General features: G+C 41.7%; 1 protein-coding gene across 1 annotated transcript in view; it reads right to left on the bottom strand.

Annotated features, from left to right (window-relative positions):
* Positions 1-264: 264 nt before the first annotated feature.
* Positions 265-26,419, bottom strand: part of PLEKHA8 (pleckstrin homology domain containing A8) — a 62,164-nt gene continuing 36,009 nt past the window's right edge. The window contains exons 10-14 of the mRNA XM_047095772.1: positions 22,986-23,044; positions 22,031-22,161; positions 21,331-21,401; positions 11,744-11,805; positions 265-6,145 (exon numbers count right to left, since the gene is read on the bottom strand). Coding sequence (XP_046951728.1) covers positions 5,948-6,145; positions 11,744-11,805; positions 21,331-21,401; positions 22,031-22,161; positions 22,986-23,044 — 521 coding nt within the window. The 3' untranslated portion in view covers positions 265-5,947. The remainder of the gene's footprint in view (positions 6,146-11,743; positions 11,806-21,330; positions 21,402-22,030; positions 22,162-22,985; positions 23,045-26,419) is intronic.

Below are 26,419 nucleotides of genomic sequence, written 5' to 3'. Positions count from 1 at the left end.
GTGGGATCTTAGGCAAGGGGCTTCCTCAGTCTGCGCCCGTTTCTCATCTGTAATCTGAGGATAACAACAGTACTGGCCTTACAGAGTGAGTAGGATTAAATGTGTTACTGTTGGTAAAGGGCTTAAAATGATGCCTGGCAAACAGTATGTGTTCCACAAATGAGACTTATTATTGGCATATTCAATTCAGAAGTGCACAGAAAAATCTTTAGAAGATGTACTTGATAAAAAATACTTTAAAAATAAGAGAAGCACTTGATAAAATACTTTAAAAATAAGTTTATTATAACTAACGAATATAAAATCTGACAGATGTTTTCAAACATTTTTGCAAAAAAAGTAAAACCCTCCCCACAAGATATAGAGTAAGAAGTTGGACAGTTTTTACATGAATACCAAACATGAAATTCTCATTCACTGGTTGGTCCCCAAAGGCTCCAACACATTATATTCTAAGTAAAGGCCCATTAAAATGAACAAATCAACAAACTACTTGACACTCGCTTTCTACTGTCATTATGCTGCTCATTCAAAATGCTTTAGGACAAGAACAGTTAACACAAGACTGCATGTGACAGGTATTCAAAGTGCGTGGATCTATGAGACCATAAACACTCAAGATAAGAATACTGGGGCTGGAATTCAACACCGACTTAAAAAATTAATCCAAGGAAATCTATGTACATTGTAGCCTTTGGCATCTGGTCTCATGTTTTTTTCCTTAGAGAGACATCATTTTGTCCAGTCTACTAACCAGATTAAATCAACCTTAAATACATGTCTCATCTGACACAGATTGTCCACAGCCAATTTCACATGAGGTAGTTGGGCTGTTTACTGACATTCTAGTGAAACTGTCATGACACTGGGGACTCAGACATCAAACATGCCATGACACTGGCTCATCAGCCTTCTGGGAAGCAACAGAATACTTCTAGGTCACCCGTCTTGTCATCACTGACTCCACACGCACCTATGAAGAGACATGTACACAGGAGTCTGTGATCTCATTAGTTTTGCAAGGGGTGCCAACCGTCCCAGGGTGGTTGCTGTTTATAAAGTACAGGGAAGAAATACTGACCACATGACCACACTTTAAAATATATGTAATAGAAAGAACGGTGCTTAAAACAAGCAGGATCTCTTCCTTATGTTCTCACATAGCTTAGCTGAAAACATCTGTTTGCTCTGAAAGAGAAGTGATTAAAAAGGGCAACCAAAAAATCTTGCAAACTTTTGCATTACAGAGCCATGGTATGTTTTTTCCGTTGAATGAAAGGCTATAGAAGAACAGCGGAGGAGAAGGATCAATGCATGCGTACCGCCAATGATCACTTAATCATGCCCTGGAGTGCCTTAGAGCAGCAGTGCGACGAGAGAAGTCATGCAAGTGGCCTCCATACACAGGACTACTGGCTGCAACAGGGTGGGAACCGGGAACGTTTACAGAGAAGGTCCGGCGAACAGTTTGTTCATGAAGTGCTGAATGGATCCCTAACAACCTTGTAACTGGTAAGCGGTCTTAAAATACGATTAGACAGCTACTGAGTAGTTTGTATGTCATTATTATGAAAGCCCTGAGTAAGCAACTGCAGGTTACAAAGGGACATCCAGAAGCAGAACGTATTTCTAAAGAAAGCCCTCCATATACACTTCACAGGGACACAAGACTTACTGTACACACTGAGGTTGGTGCACAGACTGTACCAGATCACAAAGGGCATCTGAAGTCAGACCCTCTAAGACCAAGCACATTAGCTCAGCTGACAGAACGATGGCTTAAAACATATTTTACTTACAAATTCTAAACCTAAAATGTAAAAAAGGTTGACGGTTTACCCTAAAAAAACCACCCATAAAACATCAGAATAGGGAAGCTGAAGAGTTGTAAAACCTAGGACTAAAACCTGAAGTAACTGATTTTAATCGATTCAGAAACGCACCATTAAGTAACCAACTTCTTGTGGGATGTACTAGTTTAAATAGAAAAGAAACATAAAAAGCTTTCAGAAAATTGCCTCACATCATCTCATATTGCTCACGACCCCCTGACTCTCTACTGTCTTAAACGATATTTCTTCATCTATGTGATTTTCCTAATCAGATCAGGTCCCATTAATAAGAGACCTCTTACTCTAGCTCTTTTATTTCCTTCAAATTTAATAAAGAAAAGTGACTTTATTTACTGGCTCCTTCCACCTATTGTTCATTAAAAACACTGTTCCAAAAATATAAAGTTGAAAGCATGGACTTTTTGGGTATATATACAGATGCAATTAATAATCAAAAAGAGATGCCCGCAAACGTTCCCGGCAGCACTCATCTGATGACAGGTCACTTTCCGCACGTGGCGGTCACCTGCTTCACAGCTACAAATGGGACCGGGGGTTCTTTAAGAAGCTCCTGAATGAAGTCCAAGAGAACAGAATCCCCGGCGACTGGGCACCTGACTGTGGGCTAGGTCCGTAGCAGGGGCTCCACGTAGGTAGGAGTTAGAGGAAGCTGCTAAGGAGTGGGGCAGAACAGCTAGAGTGGGAGGTGGCTCCGGTGCTCTGAGGGGGCACTGCTGGCTATCCCCAGTAACAGAAAGCGGCAAGGCTGAGTTCTGGAGTCCAGATATCCCTTATTGTGCAAACTGACATTTGAGGAAACTCTCTGTTCAGAAATGACATGCAAATAGTGATGACAAGGTGCCTCAAGCCACGACTTACACATCCTAATGAACACTGCCTTTCAAAGTCAATTCTCTGGGGACTCAGATGCTCGACCTCCGGAGAGCCCTGCTTCCAGAACTCCCTGCAGAGCTGGATCAAGAGCTGACAAGAAAATCATCTCCACCTCATGGTTGTAAGTTGGTTTGGTCCCCAAAAGGTATCCCTCCAACTTAACATTTTTCACCAGGATTAGCTATAATGAAGCAAATCTGCTTTCAAAGGACAAAATAATAATAATGATAATTGCCAGCATCGAAAGGAGTTTGTTCAGTTGGACAAACGTGTATTAATCCCCCTGAAGTGTAAAGCCTGGCTTCTCCTGTGGGAGGATGGGGAGAGGTGAGCACGTGACAAAATTACGTGCACCAAGCACTTTGTTATGTTACTTATCAGCTTCTACTAACCCCTAGAAGACAAATTACCTTCTTCTTCAGGATCTCTCTAAAGGTTACTCCAAAAAAGGAATCCTAAAAATGTTTTGAGCAATGAGGGCAAGGTGACTCCTCTGTCGACAAGCATACTAATGTTTTCTCATCTCTCACTGGGTGAAAGAAAGCTTAAAAGTCCCAGAAATCTTGGAGGATCATGCAGAAAAGGTCTTAACTATCTTTTCTTTGTTCCCATCTCAGACGGTACCTGCAGATTAGAACTTCAACTAGAAGCAAATGCTGTGTGTCCAGGAGGAAGCTCTGACTGTGCCAAACTGCACGTCAAGTTGCATTTATCACGTAGTACGAGGTTCAATTTCCAGTTCCTTTTATTCAGGACCCTGCGAGCTTTATACATCTTGGGCACATTTAACATGCTCCAGTGAGGAAAATACCTGTCAAAAACACTACGCCTGTCTACGGGGGTGGGAAAAGGGGGAGTACAAAATGTAACTTATTCAAGACTCAAGCTATTCTGATCTGGGTTCCCAGTGATCCCAGATAATACTAAATTCCTCTTCCCCGGAAAACCAAGTTATGGAAACCAAGGCCGTACCTATAGAAATGTGAAATGGCCACGTCGAGCAGCTGTCTTCTGTCTGTGTGTATCCAGAGCTTGGGTGGCGAGTCCGAGGCACGCGCCGTGTACCCGCACCCTCTCCAAGAGACCACATGAGCTCACTGGGGGTGACGGGGCGGCAGCAGCTGCTCCGAAGGGATACTTACAGTCTCCCGGTGGCACCCCCTTGCAACAGCACAATGCCTAAAGTGCCTTCGTTCAGGGTTCGAGCACAGACTGGCTGTTGCTTTCTTTTTCCCTCTCGGGAGGCTACGGGGAGGGCAGGAAGTCCGAAGTAGCCTCCGGCTCCTCCGTCACAGTCGCACTGACCAGAGGAGATCCACACTAGCTGCTTGTGGGGGCAGGGGAAACGACACACAGGCCTTGGCAGCTGCCAGTAACAAGCGCTAAAATACAGAAGAAGCGATACCATTTTAGCACCGTTTCCCCAGCCTTTAAACATTTGTTTTTCTTTAAGCATTTTCCAGAAGTCCTCACGTAAGTTGCATACCTGCTTCATTAATCCGAGCTAAATAAATGCCAATTCATTTAAAGACAGATAAAAGACAAAATCAAAACCCCTCCCTACACGAACCTCCGCCTAAGGAGAGGGTTCTCTTTGTCCTGGAAGAGAATCACCTGGGGCTGCTCAGGTAGCATGCACCTGTGCCCTTTAAAGGCCCTCACCTTCTACCCTGGGGCACTACCTTCCACTGGACCTTCTCTTCCAGCTGCTAGAAGGAAGCAGCCTCTGGGGGGGAAGCCTCCATGACTCTCCTCCCACACCCACTCTTGGCAGTTTGGCCTACTGGAGACCCCTGGCGTCACACGCTTTCCAGGAGAACGCCTACCCAGGGTTGTATTATGCAAGATTAAATCCTACCTTTAAACTCTGATACAGTCTTAAAGCTGTAAAGACAGCTTGCTTTGCACTATCGGTGATGATACCAAGACTGATCAGAGAGCACATTCAGAACCGTGGTCCCTGATGCGATGCTCAAGCCTCATGGCTGGGCGCCGATGCTGGTTCAGTTAAGAAAATGGTGAGTAGACTTGCTCTACGTCTCACTCTCCCTTTAACTATTTTATTTCAATGAAAGTCTCTTCCTCTTTGGAAAAGAAAGGACACACCATTTAGTTCATGCAGAAGAGTTCTGCAAACTAGAATTTAAACTAGAATTTAATCTTGTAGTTCTTCAACCCTGGGTGCACAGGAATCAACTGGAAAGTTTATTCAAATGTAGGTTCCTGAGTCCCACCCCCCCACTACTCTGATTCTTTAGTAGGTCAGGGTAAGGCCTGGGAATTTGCTGTTTGAAGAAGCAGTCCATGTGATTTTGATGCAGAGGTGGTCCAGATCACACTTTGCAATCATCAGCTTCCTCTAAGTAGAAGCTATATGCCTGTGAGTAAACTCCTCAACCTCTACACCTTACTTCTGAAATGGGTAATAAGCCCTAAAGTCTGAATGTCACAGTTTCACTGTACTGTCTGATTCAGATGGTGCAGGGGAAAGCATGCCGGCTAAGTGTGGGCACTAGATAGGGGTCATCTCGGGTGACCTGTCACATCTCTGCCAGACTGTCCCCCTGCTTGGGGTCAGGCCACACCACTCACCCCTTCGGAGCCACAGTCTCCCCCCCACGGACAGGGATGGCACTCCGTGTTTGATGGCACTCCTCGACACTGACATGCCCACACCAATGCCCCAAACACCTGAACTACACAGGCGCTTCCTGTCCACAGAGCCGTGGGAGAGAGGATTCTCTGAACGTCTAGGAATACCAACTCCACATTTCAATAGCTTCAACAAAGGGGCTTAGCCTTCCCCCCAATTTTTAGTCTAAGTTGATCGAAACACTGGCTATGTGTTACAGTCCTTGCTACAGAACTTGCTCATTTTCAGCTGGGGCGTGAAAGGTAAAAACAAAACACAATACTGACAAACTCATTTGTCAAATCTGCTCTTATAACTTGCTGTTCAATTCTAATATAACAGCTATGATTTGGTTTCCAGGAGGCCCTTTGAACTGAAATATATAGCACCTTGATTTTTAAACACACAGAACACATACGCATTAAAAAAAAATTATATATAAAAGCACTAGGCTTTGCCTCCTTCTCTCCATCCCACCAAGTACGGGGCTGGAGAGGGTCGAAGCTGCTGCTGGGAATGAAGCAGGGCAACAAAACACGTTAGCAGACTTTATTCCCTGAAGGTAGGAGGCAGCGCGGTCCTGCAGACGTCATACCACCTCATCAGACTCCAGTCCGTGGACCTCGTACAAAGTGTCCAGTATCGCCAGCTGCTTTTCCATGGCAGGGAGGTAAAGGCTGAGGTCCCTCTGCATCCCAACACTGAATGCTGCCTTCTGGTGGTCGCCTTCCTTGATGGTTAACGCGGCCACAAAATCTTCATAGGACGGAGCCGCCCTCAGAGCTAACTGCAAAAGAACTGCCCGTGAGAATCTGCACCACGTCTCTTGCTCTTGCACGCTTTACGCTTATGCATGAGTGCATACGTGCACACACACTCACACACATACATGAGGGGGGTGATACTACACCCTTCCAAGCCACAGGCTCTAAGAAAACAAGTATGTACTTGGGCCATCTTGCGGATGAATGATGCCAACAAATCAGGGAGTGCTGAGGAAGAAGTTCTGAGAAAAGCTTCCTTCTCATTCACATGATCCAGACCGTTCCTTCTGAATGCTCAGAATCCACCTGCGTGCATGCTGCTCCCCCAGGCTTTGTTCCCACGTGGCCAGCCTTCCAGGGCACCTCACTCTCCTATTTGTGTCCCATCCGTATGTTTCTCTGCCTATCCCTCTTTCCCCCGACATGGAAATATTTCCTCTGCACCCGTGACGATTTTCTCAGAGGGAAGGGAGCTACCCCTGTTGTCTGCTTGTACACTGATGCTGTAACGTATCTTATCCCACTTAATCTGTGTAAGAACCCTGTACTGTTTATAGCCCTAGTTTACAGATGAACATTATATTGCTAACGAGGGCCAGGGCCAGGATCTGAACTCAGGATCGACTGTGTTTTTTCAACCATGCTGCCACACCACACCCCTTCCCTGATGGAACAGTTCCTAGGCTCTGGATGGCTCTCTTCCTTTCGTAGGCCAGTTGTTCCCTAAGGTTGCCAAAATCTGCTGGCTGGATCCACTGGATTGGTTCTGCTGAGATCTCTGGAGACTCTGGAATCTTCAATTAATTACGCTACACTTGCTTTCTTGAGCCTTCTTATTCTTGACAAGTCTTTGAGAATAAGCCCCACTCCCTTTCTGCAGTTGGAGGCTGACTGGCATTATCATGCAGTGGTTAAAGCACAGGCTTGGGTGAAGGAGACACGGATTCAAATCCCAAATCTTCCCACATTATTAGCTCGAGAAATTTGAGCAAGGTGCTTAACCTCCTAGAGCCTGCGTTTCCTCTGTAGAAGAGGGCTGGTACCACTTTCCTTATTTGAAGAGATTAATGTAATATGTACAACATGCTGAGCTCACTTTCTGGTACACACCAAATACTCAAATAATGGCAGAAGTACAAGGGAGAGAGCAGAGAATGAAGGGAAGGCAATTATCTCAACGTAATGTGAGAAAATCTCCTGGAGCTGAAGGACAGGAGCCTTCACATTTAAAGACCTACCCAGCACTCAGCATAATGAATGAAAAAGACAAAAGGAGAAGGTCATGCAATTTTAGAATGTGAGGATAAAGATCCTGGAAGCACCCTGAGGGATGAGGAACAGTCTATGTAAATGGAACAGGAACTCATTAGACTCTACAGTAGTAACAGTGGAAGCTGGAGGACAACAGAGGAAGCCTTCAAAATTCTGAGAGAAAATTACTATTAACCTAGAATTCTGTACAAGCCAGAGCACCACTCTAGTAAAAAAGGGCAGAATAGGGGCGCCTGGGTGGCTCAGTCGGTTAAGCATCTGACTTTGGCCCAGGTCACGATCTCATGGTTCGTGAGTTTGAGCCCCACGTCATGTCGGGCTCGTGCTGACAGCTCAGAGCCTGGAGCCTGCTTCTGCTTCTGTGTCTCCTTCTCTCTCTGCCCTTCCCCCACTCATGCACACACTCACCCTCTCTCTCAAAAATATTAAAATGTTAAAAAAATATACATATAAAAAAAAGAAGGGCAGAATAAAGACATTTTCAGGAAGGCAGGAATTCAGATGTTTAGCTCCCTTGTACCATTTTTCAGAAGCCACTAGGGGACAACACTAAAACAAGGGATTAGATCAAGAAATAGGAGGTAACAGAACTTAGGAAGCTAGTGTGAGATGGGGATTCTGTACAGAAAAACTTGTAAGGAAGAGTCCTAGGACACACAGCAGTTCAACAGGCCTGAACAACGAATTAAGATTGGCACAGAGTTTAGAAAGTTCTGGAAGGGAAGTCTCATGGAAAAAAACTCAAGACATATAGTAAGATAGTATGATATATTTGTGGGTTCAGAATGGTGGTGATTTGAGAGATTTGATGATGCAAGGAAAATATAAAAACAAAATTAAAAAAACCCATACATTTTTGGCTCATCTTTATCATGTTAACTTGTAATATAATTATATTGGCAAGGTGGAGGGAGGGGAAGTGAGGTAGTGATAGCAAGGTCTAAAGACAGCTAAATCCTAATCTATAACAGAAAGTCAACATTACTGGCTAAAACTGATAAGGCCAAAAAGAACAGTAAACATTTTTAGGATTACAGAGGTACTGTAAGAGACAGTCACAGTAGTTGAAGGTGGCAGCCTCTTTGGAGTAAGTCTGGGAAGGAGGGGACAGAAGGCAGGGGCCGCTATTTTTTGTTATAACTTTTGGACTTTTGATAAAAAAAAAAAAAAAAATTAAGCCCTATGCATGTGTATTTAGGTACAATAAAATTTTTGAAATGTTTCTCCAGAGTGGGGCCTCAGACTATGTATCTCTCCAAAGGTTCCTACAGGACTATGATGCAGTCAAGTCGACTTAGGAACCAGTGATAGAACTCAACTGAAGAGGAAACCAAAAAGGTCAAATGAACAATGATTAAAAATCACGCTGGAGGCAGAGCCTGGACTGGGCTTCAGTGCCATAAACTACAACAGCGTGAAGATAAAAGTTCACTGTTTGGCTGGTAAATGAATCAAATTCCCGGAGTGTAGAAGCTGTTTCACTGAGGAACTAAGACAGTTAAATGAATTTGCCTCTGCTAATTACTTAGCACCTTCAGAAACAATACACTTTCTAAAGCAGGGGTGACTTGGAGAGTAAAAGTAAGAGGCTCCAAGGGCTGAGTTAGCTCTTCTGTTGACGAGGCTGTTGCCAAATGCTCAACACAATCTATTTTCTTAAAAACCAGCAACTTTAAAAATTATTGGCAATACTATCAAGAACCTTCAAAATGTTCTTTCTCTATAATTTCGGGTGTATTACTTCACCTCTGTGTCTCAGGCTTCTTTGTCTATGACAGGGAAAGTAAGAGAACATACTTAGGAATTAGGAGATTAACAATTTTATGTATGTAAAGCACTTAAGACAACATCTGGCACACAGTAAGTGCTCAAAATTCTAAGTTCTAATAGTTCTTGGTATTAGACATAACAATTCCACTTCTAGGAACCTATTTTTTAGGAGATAAAAGTTTTACTCAAAAATGCACATAAACAAGTGCTGTTGACAACAGCCTCAGAAGCAGCTTAAATGTCTAACACAGAGGATTGGGCAAATAAATCATATTATCTCCATACTAGGGAAGTATTATGCAGTCATTAAAAATAGTGATTTTCAAAAACTCTTATGGCATTTAAAAATGGCCATGATTGACTCTGTTAAGTGGGGGGGAGGGGGGAGGATAATACAAAATCACACAAGCTAAACATAAAAAAATTTACATGCATATACAGAGTATGCAAAATAATTTTACACATATAACAAACATGTACATATAAAAATATAAATCCCTACAAGTAGATATATATTTAGATACACATATAAAATTAAATAGAATAATCTTAAAAGAATATATAAATATCCATACAAATAATAGGTAAGAAGGTAAAACACGAAAATGTTAAAATGGTTATTTTGTATGGAGTGGTGAGAAGATGGACAATTTAAATTTTTTCCCTTTCTATTCTGCCATGATTTCTACTTTTTTTTTTTTTTTAATTTTTTTTTTCAACGTTTTATTTATTTTTGGGACAGAGAGAGACAGAGCATGAACAGGGGAGGGGCAGAGAGAGAGGGAGACACAGAATCGGAAACAGGCTCCAGGCTCTGAGCCATCAGCCCAGAGCTCGACGCGGGGCTCGAACTCAAGGACCGCGAGATCGTGACCTGGCTGAAGTCGGACGCTTAACCGACTGCGCCACCCAGGCGCCCCTACTTTTTTTTTTTTAATGAGTCTAAAGTCCTATATGCTGGGGAAAATGCTATAAATTAAAAATTGTTTTTAAAGAGGCTTGCTTATGTTAAATTTTCTGCTACGTTTGCATTTCTGTTGGCAACGTCTCTTGGATCATTAATATTTCAGGATTAAACTCTGACTCCTATACCGTAACAACAACTACAACACACAGCTGTTTCTTGTAAATAGGGCAACTCAGCGTTCCTGTGCTTTGTCATCTAACCAGGGGAACGCGGGTTTCCGTCCCCCGCAAGCAGTGTTTACTCCGGGATCAATGAATGTAGCTGCATCCACTGCTCAGCGGCAGCCTGTCGGACGCGGTCTTCCCTGCAGACGGTGGTGACGCGGCCTTGGAGACAGCGGAGGGAGTTTAGACCTGGGCTCTGCCACGGCTGCACTATGGGACGCTGGGACTCGAACGGATAGTTCTGAACTTGTAGAACGGTGAGAGTAAATCCTGAGATTACTTAAGATAATGAACGTGGAAGTACCTAGCACTGTCCGTGGTTCACAAAGGTATCCGACGGCCAGACGGCAGCTATTACTGTGATTACAAAACATATACTGAAGGTGAGCGTGAGCACTCTGTAGCTGCAGCCGGCCTAGCTCCCACGGCGGTGAGCGGTGGGGTACGGGCCTAGCCACCTCCAGGCCTTCCAAAACCAGTTCAGTCCATTTTATTTCTTCCACTGTGTTCTTCCTGCTTTCTTTACCTGCCCCCTGATAAGTCATGACTAAAGAGTTCTCACCTCAGGCAAATAATGTCTCCTATCCTTTAATTACTAAGACACGTGCAAGGCTGTTTTTGCCCCACGACCTTCTGCAGAACACTCGCAGGTAACGTGTCTGCTCGTGAACCACCACACGGCACTCTGCCTTTTCACAGCTGTCCCTGACTAAGGCTGACCTCTCCTCAGCAGAATCACAGAGTATTACTGAGGACATAAAGGGGCCATCTATCTACTCCTGTTATTTTACAAAAGCAGGCTAAGTGATTTGTCCAGGGGACTACGATTTCCAGGCGTCTGTTCTTAGGTCAACATGCTGGCAAGGAAGGAGTGGCGGAGTAACAGGAGGCCAAACACACAAGGACAAACGTCTCCAACAATGAAAATAATGGTCTGAGAAGCCCTAGCTGCTGGCACACCCAATTAGACAATTAGTCAAAGACGAAATCCAACTAAATGCAAGAAAAATCCATTAAAATCTTAGAATTAACAGGATGGAATACAATGGGCAGCAGAGGGAGCTATGAGCTTGAAGGCCCCACTCATCTCCCATCATTGGTGAGTTCTTGGCAGCTTCCTGCCTATCCCTGCACGGATACCCTTTACTCCCTTATCAGAAAGGCAACCACTTCTGTGGCAAATTCCCACAATGTCATTGGAGGTGGACAGGGGAAAGCATGTTAACAGTCTTCTTTATTCCAGACGCTTTTTTTTTTCCAACATTTACACACAAAAAAAGATCTACATAGACTTAAATAGGCAACATTATGTTCCTATTCTTGAGAACAAAGCAAATAGAAATGCTATGCGCGCGCACGCACACACACACACACACACACACACACACACACACACACACACACCACCCTGCTGTGACCATCAGAACATAGAAGGCAGGATCACTTACCGCAAAAACCCCTCGAACTACCCAGCCGTGGTGCTGCCGTAACGTTTTACCATATGCGTTATCTTGAAAAGAAGAAAAACGCCATGAACCACAATTTCACCAGAATTTGATGTGCTGTTTGTATCACGTCCTTTCTAATGTACACGGTAGCATGATACTGTTAGTATTACAAGCTGATGAAAAAAGTCTAATTACAAGATTGTGTATCCCAAGAGTCTTGAATAGGAAAAAAGCCTTACACAATTTTTTTTTTTCCTAAGAAACAGATAGTTCCACTCTTCCCTTGGGCAAATGTATCTGAACTTCATTTTATTTTCATGGTGGGAAAAGTCCCATACATATCAGGAAATAAACGTGCAGAGAGGATACTGGAAAAGCTACACTAAATACAAATAGAAATACACTATAAGAATATAAAAATGCAGGGGCACCTGGGTGGCTCCGTCAGTTAAGTGTCCGACTTCGGGTCAGGTCGTGATCTCACGGTTCGCGGGTTTGAGCCCCGTGTCAGGCTCTGTGCTGACAGCTCAGGGCCTGGAGCCTGCTTGGGATTCTGTGTCTCCCTCTCTCTCTGCTCTCCCCTCCCTGCCCTGCTCATGTTCTGTCTCTGTCTCTCAAATATAAATAATAAATGTTTAAAAAAAAAAAAAAAGAATATAAAAATGCAGTTCTCTGAATGTTGTGTGACCCTGAGCCAGTCCCTTAGCTGTTCTCTCTGTTTCCCTCTTTGTAACCTCTGAGTTTCTTTTCAGTTCTAACATTCTATTCTGGGATGTCAAATGTTTGTTCTAGATGTCCCTATGACCCTGGATATGCAGTATCAAACCTAGAAACCTTTAAAGCTACTGTGGAAAGAATGGCTTGAAGTTACTAAGCTAGTTATAAAGTACTTGGTGAGACCTATTAGTAAAAGTCATTCACATTTAAGACTTTAAAGATAGAAACCTATGAATTTTGTCCCAATGTGTTTGAAAATGGCGTTTAAAAACTTGCATATAATAATTTTAATTACAAAAAAATCTGAAGAACAAAATGACTGCATGTTGTTCAAGGGATGTGTTCCTGAAGGCTTTGAATAATATACGCAAAATTCAGAACAGATCCTTCCACAGGAGTAAGTGCATTCTCGGGAGGCACAGGTCTACGTCACCACAGTGCACTTACATTAACGCTCCGTTTCATTTCTGAGCAGCGTCTCCAGTGCTCACAGTACTTACTCATTCCTAAATGACAGCACAGGGGGTCACGGGGGTTGTCTGACCTTATTCAGCATGTTTTATCATATCTAAGCTTTATCCCACACTTATTTATTTCCATGAGCTAGTTTCCGGACTGATACAAGTACTACCACCATTTAATCAATGTTTAGGTGACATTACAATAGGATGTAAAAATGTTTCAAATTATAGTAAGAGCAGGTGTTAAAATAATGCAAAAACAGACACCAAGGCCACAACCACCATTTCATGTGGTCAACAGCAGTGTGGTTCACAGAATCCTGTCAAAGGATATCAGGTATCTGCATTTTACTGGCCAAAACAGTGCTGCCATGTGGCTGTAGCTTAAATGCATCTTACAATTTACTCAAGCCCTCTAGCTTTGACATTATGTAATTCGTGTCAACTTTTATTTTTAAAACTTGCATGAGCCTTTCTTAATACTTGTAGCATATATTACTATCAATTTTATATAATTCAAGTTTGCATAAAGTACAATTTATATTTGACATAAAAGACTGTACATTTGAAATCTGATAGATTTCTCTGGTTATCTGAAGTTTTAGGAACAGGTGGAAATGCCAGCACCCCAGCTGGTAAAGCTAAAGCAGAAATGATAAAGAATTACTAAATTCAAGTATGAAGAAGACTCTTGTGAGCAGTCTACAGGAGAACGGAAGATTAATTTTGGGTTTTTTTCGGGGAACAGTCTGAATAGACTTAGGGCATGCTCACAGATACAAGTCTTCAATCTCAGCCACTCTTAAAATCTGATTCCCTAAGGGGACAGATGGTATCAGGGACATTGCAGATGGTCTGTGAGGCTTTAGTGAAGGAAGGGTTGCTGGCCTACTAAATGTACAGTGCAGATGGGCAGAAAATACCAGGCACAGCCTCTGAGGTACATCAGGAAGATAACCAACTTTCCAGCCGTCCTTTCCAAGGAGCCATTCGGGCCGGCAAGTCAGCGGACAGGTCCGCGGGTGCTCCATCCTGAGGTGAGTCACAGGGGTAGGATACTGGGAACACTTCAGTTCCTGTGATCTTAATCCAGGTGAAGAATTAAATGCCATTATGAATAAACAGACGGAACTCAACGATGTTCAACTCTGCCAGTGGATGTCCACGATGGGATGACGGTCTACCAATGCCCACTGGGCAAGGCAGGGGAAATCCTTAGGTGATTTAAAATCAGTCAGTCCACAGCCCTCAGGAAGTTACCGGACTTATGAGAGCCAGACATTTGACAGAGTGTTATCATGTAAACTGCCAACTGCTATAGTAAAGATCTGTGTTCAGTTCTTTCTGTAGGAACACAGAGAAGAGAGAGAAACGAACCCAGCCTGTGGGCATGTAGACAAGGAAATCTCCAAAGGAGTCCCAAAAGCTGGCGAGAGCAGAGAGAAGGGTGGCGGCTGGGGCCGCAGGGAGCACCAAGGAACTGTGAGGGACGGTGGCATACTGTGCACAGGGGAGCAGTTCGCTGGGGCTGAAGATCACTGGGGCCGAAGGGTGAGGGCCTTTACATGCTGTGCCAAGGATTCTGGATTTCCCACTGGAGGCACAGTGGCGCTTCTAAAAAAATTTAACACCTAACTGCTTGTTTCTAATTTCACAAGTAACTCATGCTCGTTGTTGAAAAGAAGGAAAACACCCAAAGGAGGGAACTAAAGAAACCTATAATCATGCCTCCCAGAGATAACCAGGTGGGCATTCCGGGGGGTTCACTCTCTTAGTCTTTTTTCCTATACAGACTGTGTTATTTTCTCCTAACAGTCGTGACCATTCTGATTTGGAATTGTGGTCAGGGAAGTAACAAGGTGAGATTTACACTTCGTTATGCTAGGCCGCAAACACAGCCGTCTTGGTCCTCAGTCTCGGGCTCCAAAGCACTCCTGGCTGGACAAGCTGCCTGTTTACAAAGGCTCGGGATCCAGTGCTACGCCAGCCTCACGGGCTTACACCTCTCCTACGCTTTGCTACTTGAGTCAACCATTTAAAAAAGCCCAGAAACTCGACTTCGTGCCACCTTCCTTAGGACAGCAGGAAAACACGGGTGCCATGAGTCCCAATAACGTGGGCTGGGCTCAGGACGGGGGAGTGTCCTCCCGCCCAGCCCTTCTGGAGGCAGTTGCCTCGCTGTGCCCACACCTGGCCAGAGAAGAACTCTGCCGCTGGGTAAAATGTGGGCTGGCTGGTCTAACAGGAGAAGAAGGAACCAGAGAATCTGGGCTGGGTCCCTTCCCAGGTCTGGGAAGAACACTATTGCAATTTAAAACCAACAAATGAAAGAAAATTCGTTTAAAAAAAAAAAAAAAAAAAAAAAAAAAAGTCTTGCCAAAGTCCTTAGCTGACTTCTAGGGCTGCAAATATCCCTGCCACGTGAGGCTACATTAAAATAAAATGAAGTCTAAGCCTGACCTATTTTGGTTACCTAGAGAAGATTAGATAATGAAACACATTAATCTTCACTGTAATATCCATTCATTATCATAATGCATGTTCTATAACCTGGAAGTATTTTTGGCCTCTGAGAGACATAAATGATCCCCTTCTCCCAGATCTTTGAGATGTGTCAGTTCCTCAGAGACTGAGTCAAAATTTCTGAGTAGGAAGCCATGACAATCACCTTGCCCAATTCTTTTCCTTTTACAAAAGAAGAAACAGAAGACCCGGAGAGATGGTGATTTGCCCAAGATCACAAAGCTAAAAGCAATGAGAACTGGGGCATTCTTCTTGTCACATTAAACCATTCTGCTAAAAAACTAACGTGTACTCTTTGTGAAACAAAATAATGAAAATAAAAAATGTCCCTTTTCCAGCAAGAATCAGAACCTTATTCTGTTTATGGAAATAAAATAAATCCGATTTCTTTACTGGTAACTCAGAAACTTGCCGAGGCATTTACTTATTTTTATTTTTCTACAAGATTTTATTTTTGGGGTGCCTGGGTGGCTCAGTCGGTTAAGAGTTCGACCTCGACTCAGGTAAGGTTGTGAGTTCAAGCCCTGTATCGGGCTCTGTGCTGACAGCTCAGAGCCTGGAGCCTGCTTCGGATTCTGTGTCTCCCTCTCATTCTCTGCCCCTCCCCTGCTTGTGCTCTCTCTCTCAAAGTAAATATTTTAAAAAATAATAAAAGATTTTATTTTTAAGTAATCTCTACACCCATCTCTACACACATCTCTAGTGTGGGGTTCAAACCTAGAACTCTGAGATCAAGAGTCGCATGCTCCACTGACTGAGCCAGCCAGGTGCTCCAGAAATTTGCTGAGGTATTTAGTGATTGATTTTGCCTAAACCTGTTATAGCATGCGAGAGAGAACAACTTTTCCCTTACTGTTGGTACACGCTGTTCTGTCCAGGAACTGAGTATGACAGTTTCTCTACTGTCAATCTGTAACTGGTTAAGAATTTGTCAAGTTACTTTGGGTTGTAAAGAAGACAAAGGAGAAATGCAAATCTAAGTTTTAAGAGAGATCGCAAAAAGTATATAAGCAAAGCCGGGAAAGGTGGAATCAATCATTCACTGAGTTTAAGAGATGACAATCATCTTAGCTCTGCAAATGGACCATGCTAGCCAGTGCTCGGCAAGAATCAGGAACCAAGAGAGGTTGGAAAGTGAATAAATCTGAAAAATAATACTGAATGAATTTGTATACAATGTACAGTATATGAGTTTAACACTTGCAGTACAATCCTCAATACTATTTATAGACACATAAATGTACAGAAAATTATAAAAACGCATATGACCATAAATAGCAAATTCAGGGTGAAGATCTTCTCTGGAGAATATAAGGACTAGTGGGGTCAAGGGATACATGGGTACACTATAGAACTATTTTATATATTTGGTCAAATGGTAGATATTTGCAAAATGTCTGAAATATTTATGATAAAACAAAAAATAACAAAAAACTGAGCTACTAGGAGAGTACTGAATTCTTTATAGTGACCAAGCCTCAGACAAAATGAATGTATGAAGGAAAGTCAAATAATAACCAATGGACAGAAGTGAAGCAAGTCCCCAGAGTTACCCCTTGTTAACTCTAGGCATTATGAAGACAAAAACATGCATTGTAAGCCAAGCCTGCCATTCAAGAAAGGCACAGGCTGTGAGTGGTTTGGGAGAGGGCAGGATTTGATTCCTATTTCACGGTATTTTCAGAATAACTAGTCAAGTTATGATTTGGTGCTAAATATCAGATCATGAGTTCCGACTTTAGCTCTCTCACACAGCTCTTCTTGCCTGTAAAAGCCTTTCATATTAAACACACAACTGAGCACCCTACTAAAGTTTTTATTCTGGGTCAATGTCTACCTGACATTGATGGAATCATCCCGGGGTGAGGGATGTGGCAATATGCTATCCCGTTTAGGGGACAGTGCAGAGCATGTAACATTTAGTATAATGGTACAGGAATGCCAGAGCAACTTTTCTGCCTTCTACTTACAAGGAGGCTTTCCAAAAGCTCATTTTGATGTGGCATCTGCGAATGAAGGGGTTCAGCTATAGGGTGGACCATTCAACACATCTGCCTTGTGGACCTAACTCTTCCCTTAGAATGAACTCTAGAGAATGCCGTAGGGCATCTACGGGTTCAAGAGCAGCCCTTGACACAAGACCATCCGCTCTGATCATTATGACAGGAAATCCAAGTAACGGTTCAAATGCAAAAGGGGGCAGTATAAGGCCTAAGGCCTCCAGATGCTGGATACTCAGTCTAGGCCACTGAACTTCAGCAATATAATGACTATACTTACATTCTCCAGAGAGTTAATACATGTCAAGGCTTCCAATGCATCATTTAGGATTTTATGTATATCACCCCCACCCCCATTTTCTTTCTTTCTTTCGTTCTCTTTTTTTTTTTTTAATTTTTTTTAATGTTTATTTTTGAATGAGAGAGACAGACAGAGCACAAGTTGGGGGGGGTGGTGGGGAGCACAGAGAGAGAAGGAGACAAAATCTGAAGCAGGCTCCAGTCTCCAAGCTGTCAGCACAGAGCCTGACACGGGGCTCAAACTCACAAGCTGTGAGATCATGACGTGAGCTTAAGTCGGACGCCCAACTGACTGAGCCACCCAGACGCCCCTGTGTCACCCCCCCCACTTTGAAGACCATTGAGATCATATAAGTTTTATGAACATTTACCTCAAAACCTGTCTTAAGCAGTGTTTTCAAATTTGGGAGTACTAGTCAAGATCTATCCGTAATTTATCCCTACTATCTTGCTGTTTCTAGATTAGGAAAACTTTCCTGTCATTGGACAACTAGCTAATTATCACGAAAAGGAGGCAAAGTTAACTGATTAGTGCTATGGCACTAATTTCAGCACTTTTTTTTCAGTTTATTTGTTAATCATTCAGATGCAATCAAAATTCGCAAATAATCAAAATGTAGCCTAGTGACAGACAGGTACCTTCAACGTCCTAGCTCTAGATGAGTGGGTCCCAAACTTCATCATGGATTAGAATCACCCGAAGGACTTGCTAAGTGCCCCGTGTCCCTGGAGTTGCTGTCAGCAGGTGTGGGTGGGGCCTGGTAGTCTGCATTTCTACTAAGTTTGCAGGTGATGAAGATGCTCTCCTGGGACCACTTTGAGAACCACTGATCTAGACTGGAGACCTTAGGGAAGGTACTTTTCCCCTCTAGACCTCAGTTTACTCACTGTAAAAAAGGAGTATCTGGAAGATTAAATGAAATGTTTATCAAGAAACTGGTGCCATTCCTACACTGTGTGCTCTGTAAATAGTAGCTGTTACTACAATGATTCACATTCAATTTTAGAACTTAAAACATGGAAGCTAATTTGCTTATACAAATATAGGCATATACCCTCTCTTTTACCTATATTCCTAAATTTCAGACAAGATATCAGTTCTACTTATAAAGGTAATGCTTTCAAAATGAGAAGAGACACGGTCAGCCCAGAAGAAATTCGCATCAAGGAGCCTGTTGGCTCAAAGTAGCTAGTGTGTGAACCCTTGTTATAAAACTATTTGTTTGCTCAGAGCTTGCTGCGTCTGCATCTAGAGGGGAGAGTGGGTTGCTTAGAGGAACTTTCTCTTCATACTGAACAGCAGCAGGAAACTAGGGAATTCCTACAAGCAAAAATAGGATTTAAATCATGAAGACTTCTGAAACCATCTTGAACATCAGAAGGAAAGTCTCAAATTTACAGCCCTCTTTTCCTTCCCATTGAAAACCGTGCTGAAGGGGAAGAGAGGGAAGGAAAAACTGACTTTGGTTTTGAAGCAGCATTTCCCTTTCTAGGTTGCCCTCTCTTTGGGAGGGCCCAGATTCCAAATCAAGTAAAAAGTAGGGGAGAAAAAGGGCGGATTCAGGGGCGGAGGTCGGCAGAAAGGGGGATATCCTCGACTTCCTCCCTACCTCCAGGGGGCCAAGCTTCTCTGTTTTCACTTGTGTGTCCTGTAAGCAGTTCTCTTCCGCCTCCAGGAGGGGGCTGAAGGAGGCTAGCACTCCCCCCCGCCCCTCACACAGACAGCCGCAACACAGCAACAGCATCATGTGACAGGTGGAGCCCGCCAGGCACACTGCTGAATCCCACAGCTTCTGTATTTCCTGCAGTGGAGGAACCTACAAGTGTGAAATTTCCACGCTAGGAAGTTCGCATAGAGAGAAATTTCTGGTTTGGCACCAGAGCTTTGTAAAGTTTTCATTTCTGATTTGGGACAAATAAGCCCCATTTTCTGGCAGGTTATCAACTTCATACGTCATGATGATGAAAATATAAACAAGAGAAGCTATTTTCTATTAAGTGTTTATTATGTGCCACTTTTCTAATCTTTTTATATGCATGAACCTGTTTAATCATTACGACAACGTTTTTAGGGAAATGGTATCATCATCCCCATTTTATAGATGAGGAAACTGAGAAACAGAAAGGTCAATAAATTGCCAAAATGGTGCTATCAAGTGGTGGGATCCAGAGAGCCCAAGATCTTAATGTTTCCAAAAGTCATAAAGTTTGAGGATACTGATTAGGGAGCACGAATTGCTATGGTGAATATACTTTTAGTACTGAAATCAGGACACATAGGGGAGAATATCGCAGACTGTCCTAGAATTCAGGGATATATGAGAAGCCCAGAAAATGCAGGTAGCCCAGGGTTGGTGGAGAAGACCTTTTGTGGAGAAATGAAGACTTTTGAGGCAGGGGGCCCAAAGTGATTCTGTTTCCAGATCTTTTGTGGCCTTAGCATGTATTTTAATCTCTCAGAATTTGGGGTACCTGTAAAATGGATTGATATGAGGATTAAGTTGTCTAAATTCTTCATAAAGTGTTACAAAAAACCCAGCTTTTTTTGTTTCATGGCACATTAGCAAGTTTCTAGATAGGAAGGCCTCAGAAAATCACACGGAGGGCAGAATCCCTCAGGACTCATGGCCCAGAGGGAAGATGAACAGAAGGAAGAGCTCACTCCTGACACTGACAAATGTTGCAGGGAATACTGGCTCCCTTTCCCAAACAGAAGCATCTAATACACTCATTTCGTTATTTATAATCATGGCTACTTAGAGCTTGACCACATACTACTCTACATCAAAATAATATAGCGCTTCAAAGTAAGATGGAATTTCAATCCCCACTCCCCACCCCTCATGCCTCAAGGCCGGCGCTGGGAGAACTTCCTTTAGGCTAAGAGTGAGAGTTCAGTCACTCTGTCAGGAACACTATAAGGATGCTTCCGAGTCGTTAGTGTTTTCCAAAACTAATCTGATAGATCCACCACTTATCTACCCACCCACCCAATGTTTACTAGGCGCCTATAATATTCAGCCACTGCATTAAGATGCTGGAGATACAGGATGGCCTCCTTTGACCATCTTAGTCTCAGGTCTACCACTACGAACACGAGGCATTTGAGGACTATAAGATGATGATGATGATGATGATGATGATGACGACGACGACGACGACCCCCCATCTTTCATTTCACTCCAGAGCAAATTCCCCAAGCCCTCTCTGTTATGGTCTCTAAAACTAGCTTCTCTGGGGATATTGATTTTATAGAACTACACTGTATTTGAAGATTAGGAGGAACTCACTTCTTGAAAATATTACGCTTTCCTATTAAGAGATGGCTCTGCATTGATTCAGCTCTTCTTTAAGATATACTGATTTTTAATAAGCCAGATCTAGATTACCAGGTCACAGTCTCATGGGTTCTTTTTTTTTTTTTTAACAGAGCATATAAGAAACAGACAATAATAACAATGAAATAGAAAAGAAACCAAATGAAATCTGGAAAAGCAGAAATTTCCCCTATTCCCAGTCTCCTCCTCTAGGGGTCTCCATTCCATATCCTATTCAGTGGATCAATCAAAATGTAAAGGACACTTACTCAAGGCTGTCTGGATATCCTTTTCTCCATTTTTCACTTCTGTCAAAAATCCTTTCAAAAACTTGAGACCTCTAAAACAAAAGAGAGGAAGAAATATTATTTTCAACGTCCACTATGTTGAATGAGTATAAAGAAATGGCAGATACCAGCTTCTTCAATATCTTGGACACAGCAAGAGGTCAAGTTACATAGCAGTCCTTTCTTCCCTGTCATTTCCCTTTAGTTTGTTCTAGACCCTTCTCATCTGATATACGTAAACAGTGGTTTCCAAAATGTAGTCCCAGGACCAGTGGCTTCAGTACCGCCTAGGAACTTGTTGCAAATGCTAGTTCTGGGCCCCCATTTCTAGGCTTAATGAGTCAGAAAGTCTGAGTTTGGACAGGAGCAATCCACATTTTGAAGAAAGCCCTCCAGGTGACTTGGATGCTGCCAAAGTTTGTGACCCACTGACTTAAAGAGAACCAGTCAAGTCTATCACCCTTTAAGATTCCTATCTTACATATACTGTTAATATTAACAACGTTTATCATCATCAGAAGGGAAGGACAAAAAAGAGCTGGTGTTCTCTTCATCAGGCCTTCTAGAGAAGGCTACTGGGTTAGATCCCCCACTCAGAAGCAGTCTTTGCAGGGCACTTTTTTTGCTGGTAGCATCTCAACTGAGCTGGATTTCAACTGCTGCCCCATCCCAGCTGCCTCACCTCTTCAGCCACAACAGGGCTTCTGTAGCTGAGTTCCTAACCTGGGCTACGTCTGCCTCCACTTCATGCAGCACTATCTTCTGGAGGGTGGTGAACTCTTCCTTGTTGGTTATATACTTCTGATTTACTTTCTGCAGGAAAAGCAGGGAAACAATCTAAGTTAAAAATGCTAAAGCTATCAAGTAAACCAGTATAACATGGAGATGCATAAACTTGTCAAGCAGGCCTCTAAGAAATCAAAACAAATTAAGCCTCTATTACCTTTTTCCTTATGTTCTCAAGGTAATATGTTTTAGTTGAGAATTCTGTTTCTTTTATTTAAATTTTTTTTTTTATTTGAGAGAGAGAAAAAGTGAGAGCAGGGGAGAGGGGTAGAGGGAGAGAGAGAAAGAATCCTTTTTAAAAAATATATTTATTTATTTTGAGAGAGACAGACAACAAACAGGAGACGGGCAGAGAGAGAGGGAGACAGAGAACCTCGAGCAGGTTCCACTGTCAGTGCAGAGTCTAATGTGGGGTCTAACCCACAAACCGTGAGATCATGACCTGAGCCAAAACCAAGAGTAGGACGCTTAACCGACTGAGCACCCAGGCACCCTGAGAGAGAGAGAGTAAAATTAAGCAGGCTCCATGCCCAGTGCAGAGCCTGATGCGGGGCTTGATCCCATGACCTGAATTGAAATCAAGAGTCATATGCTCAACCCACTGAGCCACCCAGGCACTCCTTTGTTTGAGAATTCTCATGAGGCTTAAGCTAGAATTAAATAGTCTCAAGGTTTTAAAAATACTGTTTCTAAAGTATTTTTTTTTCTGCCTCAGAACCTTTCTCACAGCTGGCCTGTACTTTTCATCTTGAGTATAAAGTCAACAATCATGTGTTTCTGAATGAGATTCCATGCACTACTCCCTCCAAATATATGATATGGTCTCTGTAGAGACAAGCTTGTACACTCACCTTAATATTTCCAACAAGATCCATTTTAACAGGAGCAAACACTGTAGGGCCAAGTTTGTCTAGAAGAAAAGATTGAAAACATCTTTAAAAAAGCAACGATTTCAAGTGGAAAGTATTTTTTACAGTGACAAAATTTAGCATGTTTTTTCCCCCCCATTTTTTTTTTTTTTTTTTTGCTTTTAAATCATTTTCCAAACATAAGTTTCAAAGGCTTCTAGGACACTATCATCACTTTTATCTATTACACACCATTCCGGGGTAACTATAATAAGGTCCTAAGTAAGTGTCAAGTGAGGATAATCTTATATGTTCACAGTGCATATTGTAATCTTTACGGCTGCATTGTCCAATATGGCAGCCACTAAATATGTGGCCACCTATCACTTGCAATGTAGCTATTCCAACTTGAAATGTACTAGAAGTATAAAATACTAGATTTCAAAGACTCAGTATCAAAAAAAGAAGGCAAAATATCTCATTAGCCATTTCTTTATATTGATTACAAGTTAAGATAATATTTTGGATATACTAAATTATATAAAATATACTAAAATTAGTTTAAAAAATCAGTTCACTTGTTTCGTTTTACTATTTTAATGTGTTTGCCAGAAAATTTAAAATCATGTATGTGGTTCGAATATTTCTGTGGGACAGGAGCAGCTAAAAAAATAACGAAGGGTAGAGGTAAAAAGCCAGAAGAGAAAAAATAATGGAATTCTAAAAAGCACCTGATTGATCCAAGAAAAAAAAAAAGAAAGAAAGGAAGGAAGAAAGAAAAAGGGAAGAGGCAGGGACAAAGATAGGTAGCTAAAAAGCTAAAATAGGAAATAAAACAGAATAATAAAAAATTAATTGATTGGCTAGAATTTAAGAAGGGAATAAAAAGAAACAAGGAACAGATAGAACAAATAGAAAATAAACAGCAAGATGATAGAAATAGCAAGACAGTAGACTTAAATTCATCCAAACAATGTAATTCACTATTATTAACAAAAGTACAGGAAAAAAAGATACAACTTCAATAAACACTGAAGATGTATTCTACAAAATTAACTCACTCATGATTATAAAATATTATAAAATACACAAAAGTCAACTGTATCTGTATGCTGTCAATCAACAACTGGAAGATGAAATACTTTTTACAATGGCATCAAAAATCATAAAATTCTAAAATTTATTCTTAACAAAAATGTATAAGGCACCTACACTAAAAACTATACAAAACATTGTGAAAATAAAGACTTAAGTAAATGGAGAGAAATAGCATGCTTCCAGATTAGAAGACTCAAAATTATTTAAGAAGTAAATTTCCTCCTAATTGGTTTACAGATTCAATATGATCTTAATCAAAATCCTTTTCAATAGAAATTGAAAAGTTAAAATTTATATGGACATGCAAAGGACCTAGAATTGCCAAAACAATCTTGAAAAAGAATAATAAAATTGGAAGACTTACATTATCTGATTTCAAGCTTTAATATAAAGGCAAGTAAGTAAGACAATATAAGTATTAGCATAAGAAAAAATAAACAGACTACTGGAACAGAAGACAGCACAGAAACAGACCCACACCTAAAAGGTTCACTGATTTTCAACAAAGTGGCCAAAATAATATAAAAGAGAAAATAATGTTTTTTCAAGAAATGGTTTTTGAACAGCCAGATATCACAAAGGGAAAAAAAAAGACTCTCAACCCTTACCTCACACCATACAAAAACTAAGTCCAAGATGTATAAATGTAAATATAAAATCAAAACTAAAAGGTATAAAAAAACTCAAGAGAATATCTTCATGACCTTGGATGTGAACAAAGATTTCTTTCTTTTTTTAAAAAAAATTTTAATGTTTATTTATCTTTGAGAGAGAAAGAGAGAGAGAGCACGAGCAGGGAAGGAGCAGACAGAGAGGGAGACACAAAATCCGAAGCAGGCTCCAGGCTCTGAGCTGTCAGCACAGAGCCCAATGTGGGACTCAAACTCACAAACCGTGAGATCATGACCTGAACCAATGTCAGACACTTTATCGACTGAGCCACCTAGGTGCCCCATAAACAAAGATTTCTTAAGACACCAAAAGCACTATAAAAAGAAAACAGATACATTGGATTTCATGAATGTTAGAAGCTGCTCTTTAAAGACATTAAGAAAAGAAATAGGCAAGCCACAATCTGGGGGGAAATACTCATAATACATATGTCTACAATGACATGTTTTTGAGAATATATAATGAATCCTTACAATTCAGTAGGAAGAACATTAGCCAACTTAAATTTTTTTTTTTAACGTTTACTTATTTTTGAGACAGAAAGAGACAGAGCGTGAGCAGGGGAGGGGCAGAGAGAAAGGGAGACACAGAATCCAAAGCAGGCTCCAGGCTCTGAGCTTTCAGCACACAACCCGATGTGAGGCTGGAACTCACAGACCGTGAGTTCATAACCTGAGCCGAAGTCAGACACTTAACCGACTGAGCCACCCAGGAGCCCTGAACATTAACCAACTTTTAAAAATGGATTAAAGATTGGAAAAGACTTTACAACGAAGGAGATAGCAAAGGCCAATAAATTATATTAGAAAATGTTCAACATCATTAGTCATCAGGGAAGTGTAGGGGTCAAGGGCAGGCCACACCAAGATGGACCACTTGGAACATGAAGATTATTTTGAGTGAAAAGCAATCAAAACCCAGCAGATTCAGGAAAAATTCTTTACCTTCCCCTCGATTGCCTAAATTTACATTGGAAAGGAAAGCCTGTTCCAGGAAGAAAGCAATTAGCAGATTCCTCTTTACTTAAGAAACTTATCTGCATAACAGCGCAGCCTTGGTTTTCCAACCATCTCCTTTCACCTTCCTACTAATGATCTTCCTCTGTTTTGTATCCTGTCCCCAGACCCCTGCCCCTTTCCTTAGGTCAGGATGTCATATAAGTCTCATGTTGTCTGTCTTTGAAATTTCATGTCTGTGTGGATTTTCTGTATGTATGGAATTACATTTGATTTTCTCCTGTTATTCTGTCTCATGTCAATCTGATTCTTGGGCCAGCTAGAAGAACGTTAAGGGCATAAACTTCTTCCTCCCCAACACAAATTAAAGCCACAAGGATACCTAAACACTCACAGGAATAGCCAGAACCAAAAACTCCAATACCACCAAGTGTTTGTGAAGATGTGAAGCAACCAGAATACTCCTACATTGCTGCTTGAAGTGTATAATTGTGCAGTCACTTTTTATAAAGTTAACCAGATGAATCCAATGAATCAGCAATTCTACTCCTGGGTATTTACTCAAGATATGAAAAAATATGTTCACAGACACAATATTCAGAGTGATATAATTTATAATAGCTCCAAACAAGAAACTACGCAAAGGTGCATCAATAGAAGAATAAATAAACAAATTGTGGTATGTTCATTTAATAGAATACAATTCAGCAA

The sequence above is a fragment of the Lynx rufus genome, unplaced genomic scaffold, assembly GCF_022079265.1.
Source record: "Lynx rufus isolate CCGP_SWC_20201006 ecotype Redwood Valley unplaced genomic scaffold, mLynRuf1.p SCAF_4, whole genome shotgun sequence".
Lineage (NCBI taxonomy): Eukaryota > Metazoa > Chordata > Mammalia > Carnivora > Felidae > Lynx > Lynx rufus.
Note: the sequence above shows the minus strand (reverse complement) of the source record. Positions and strands in the feature narration are given on the sequence as shown.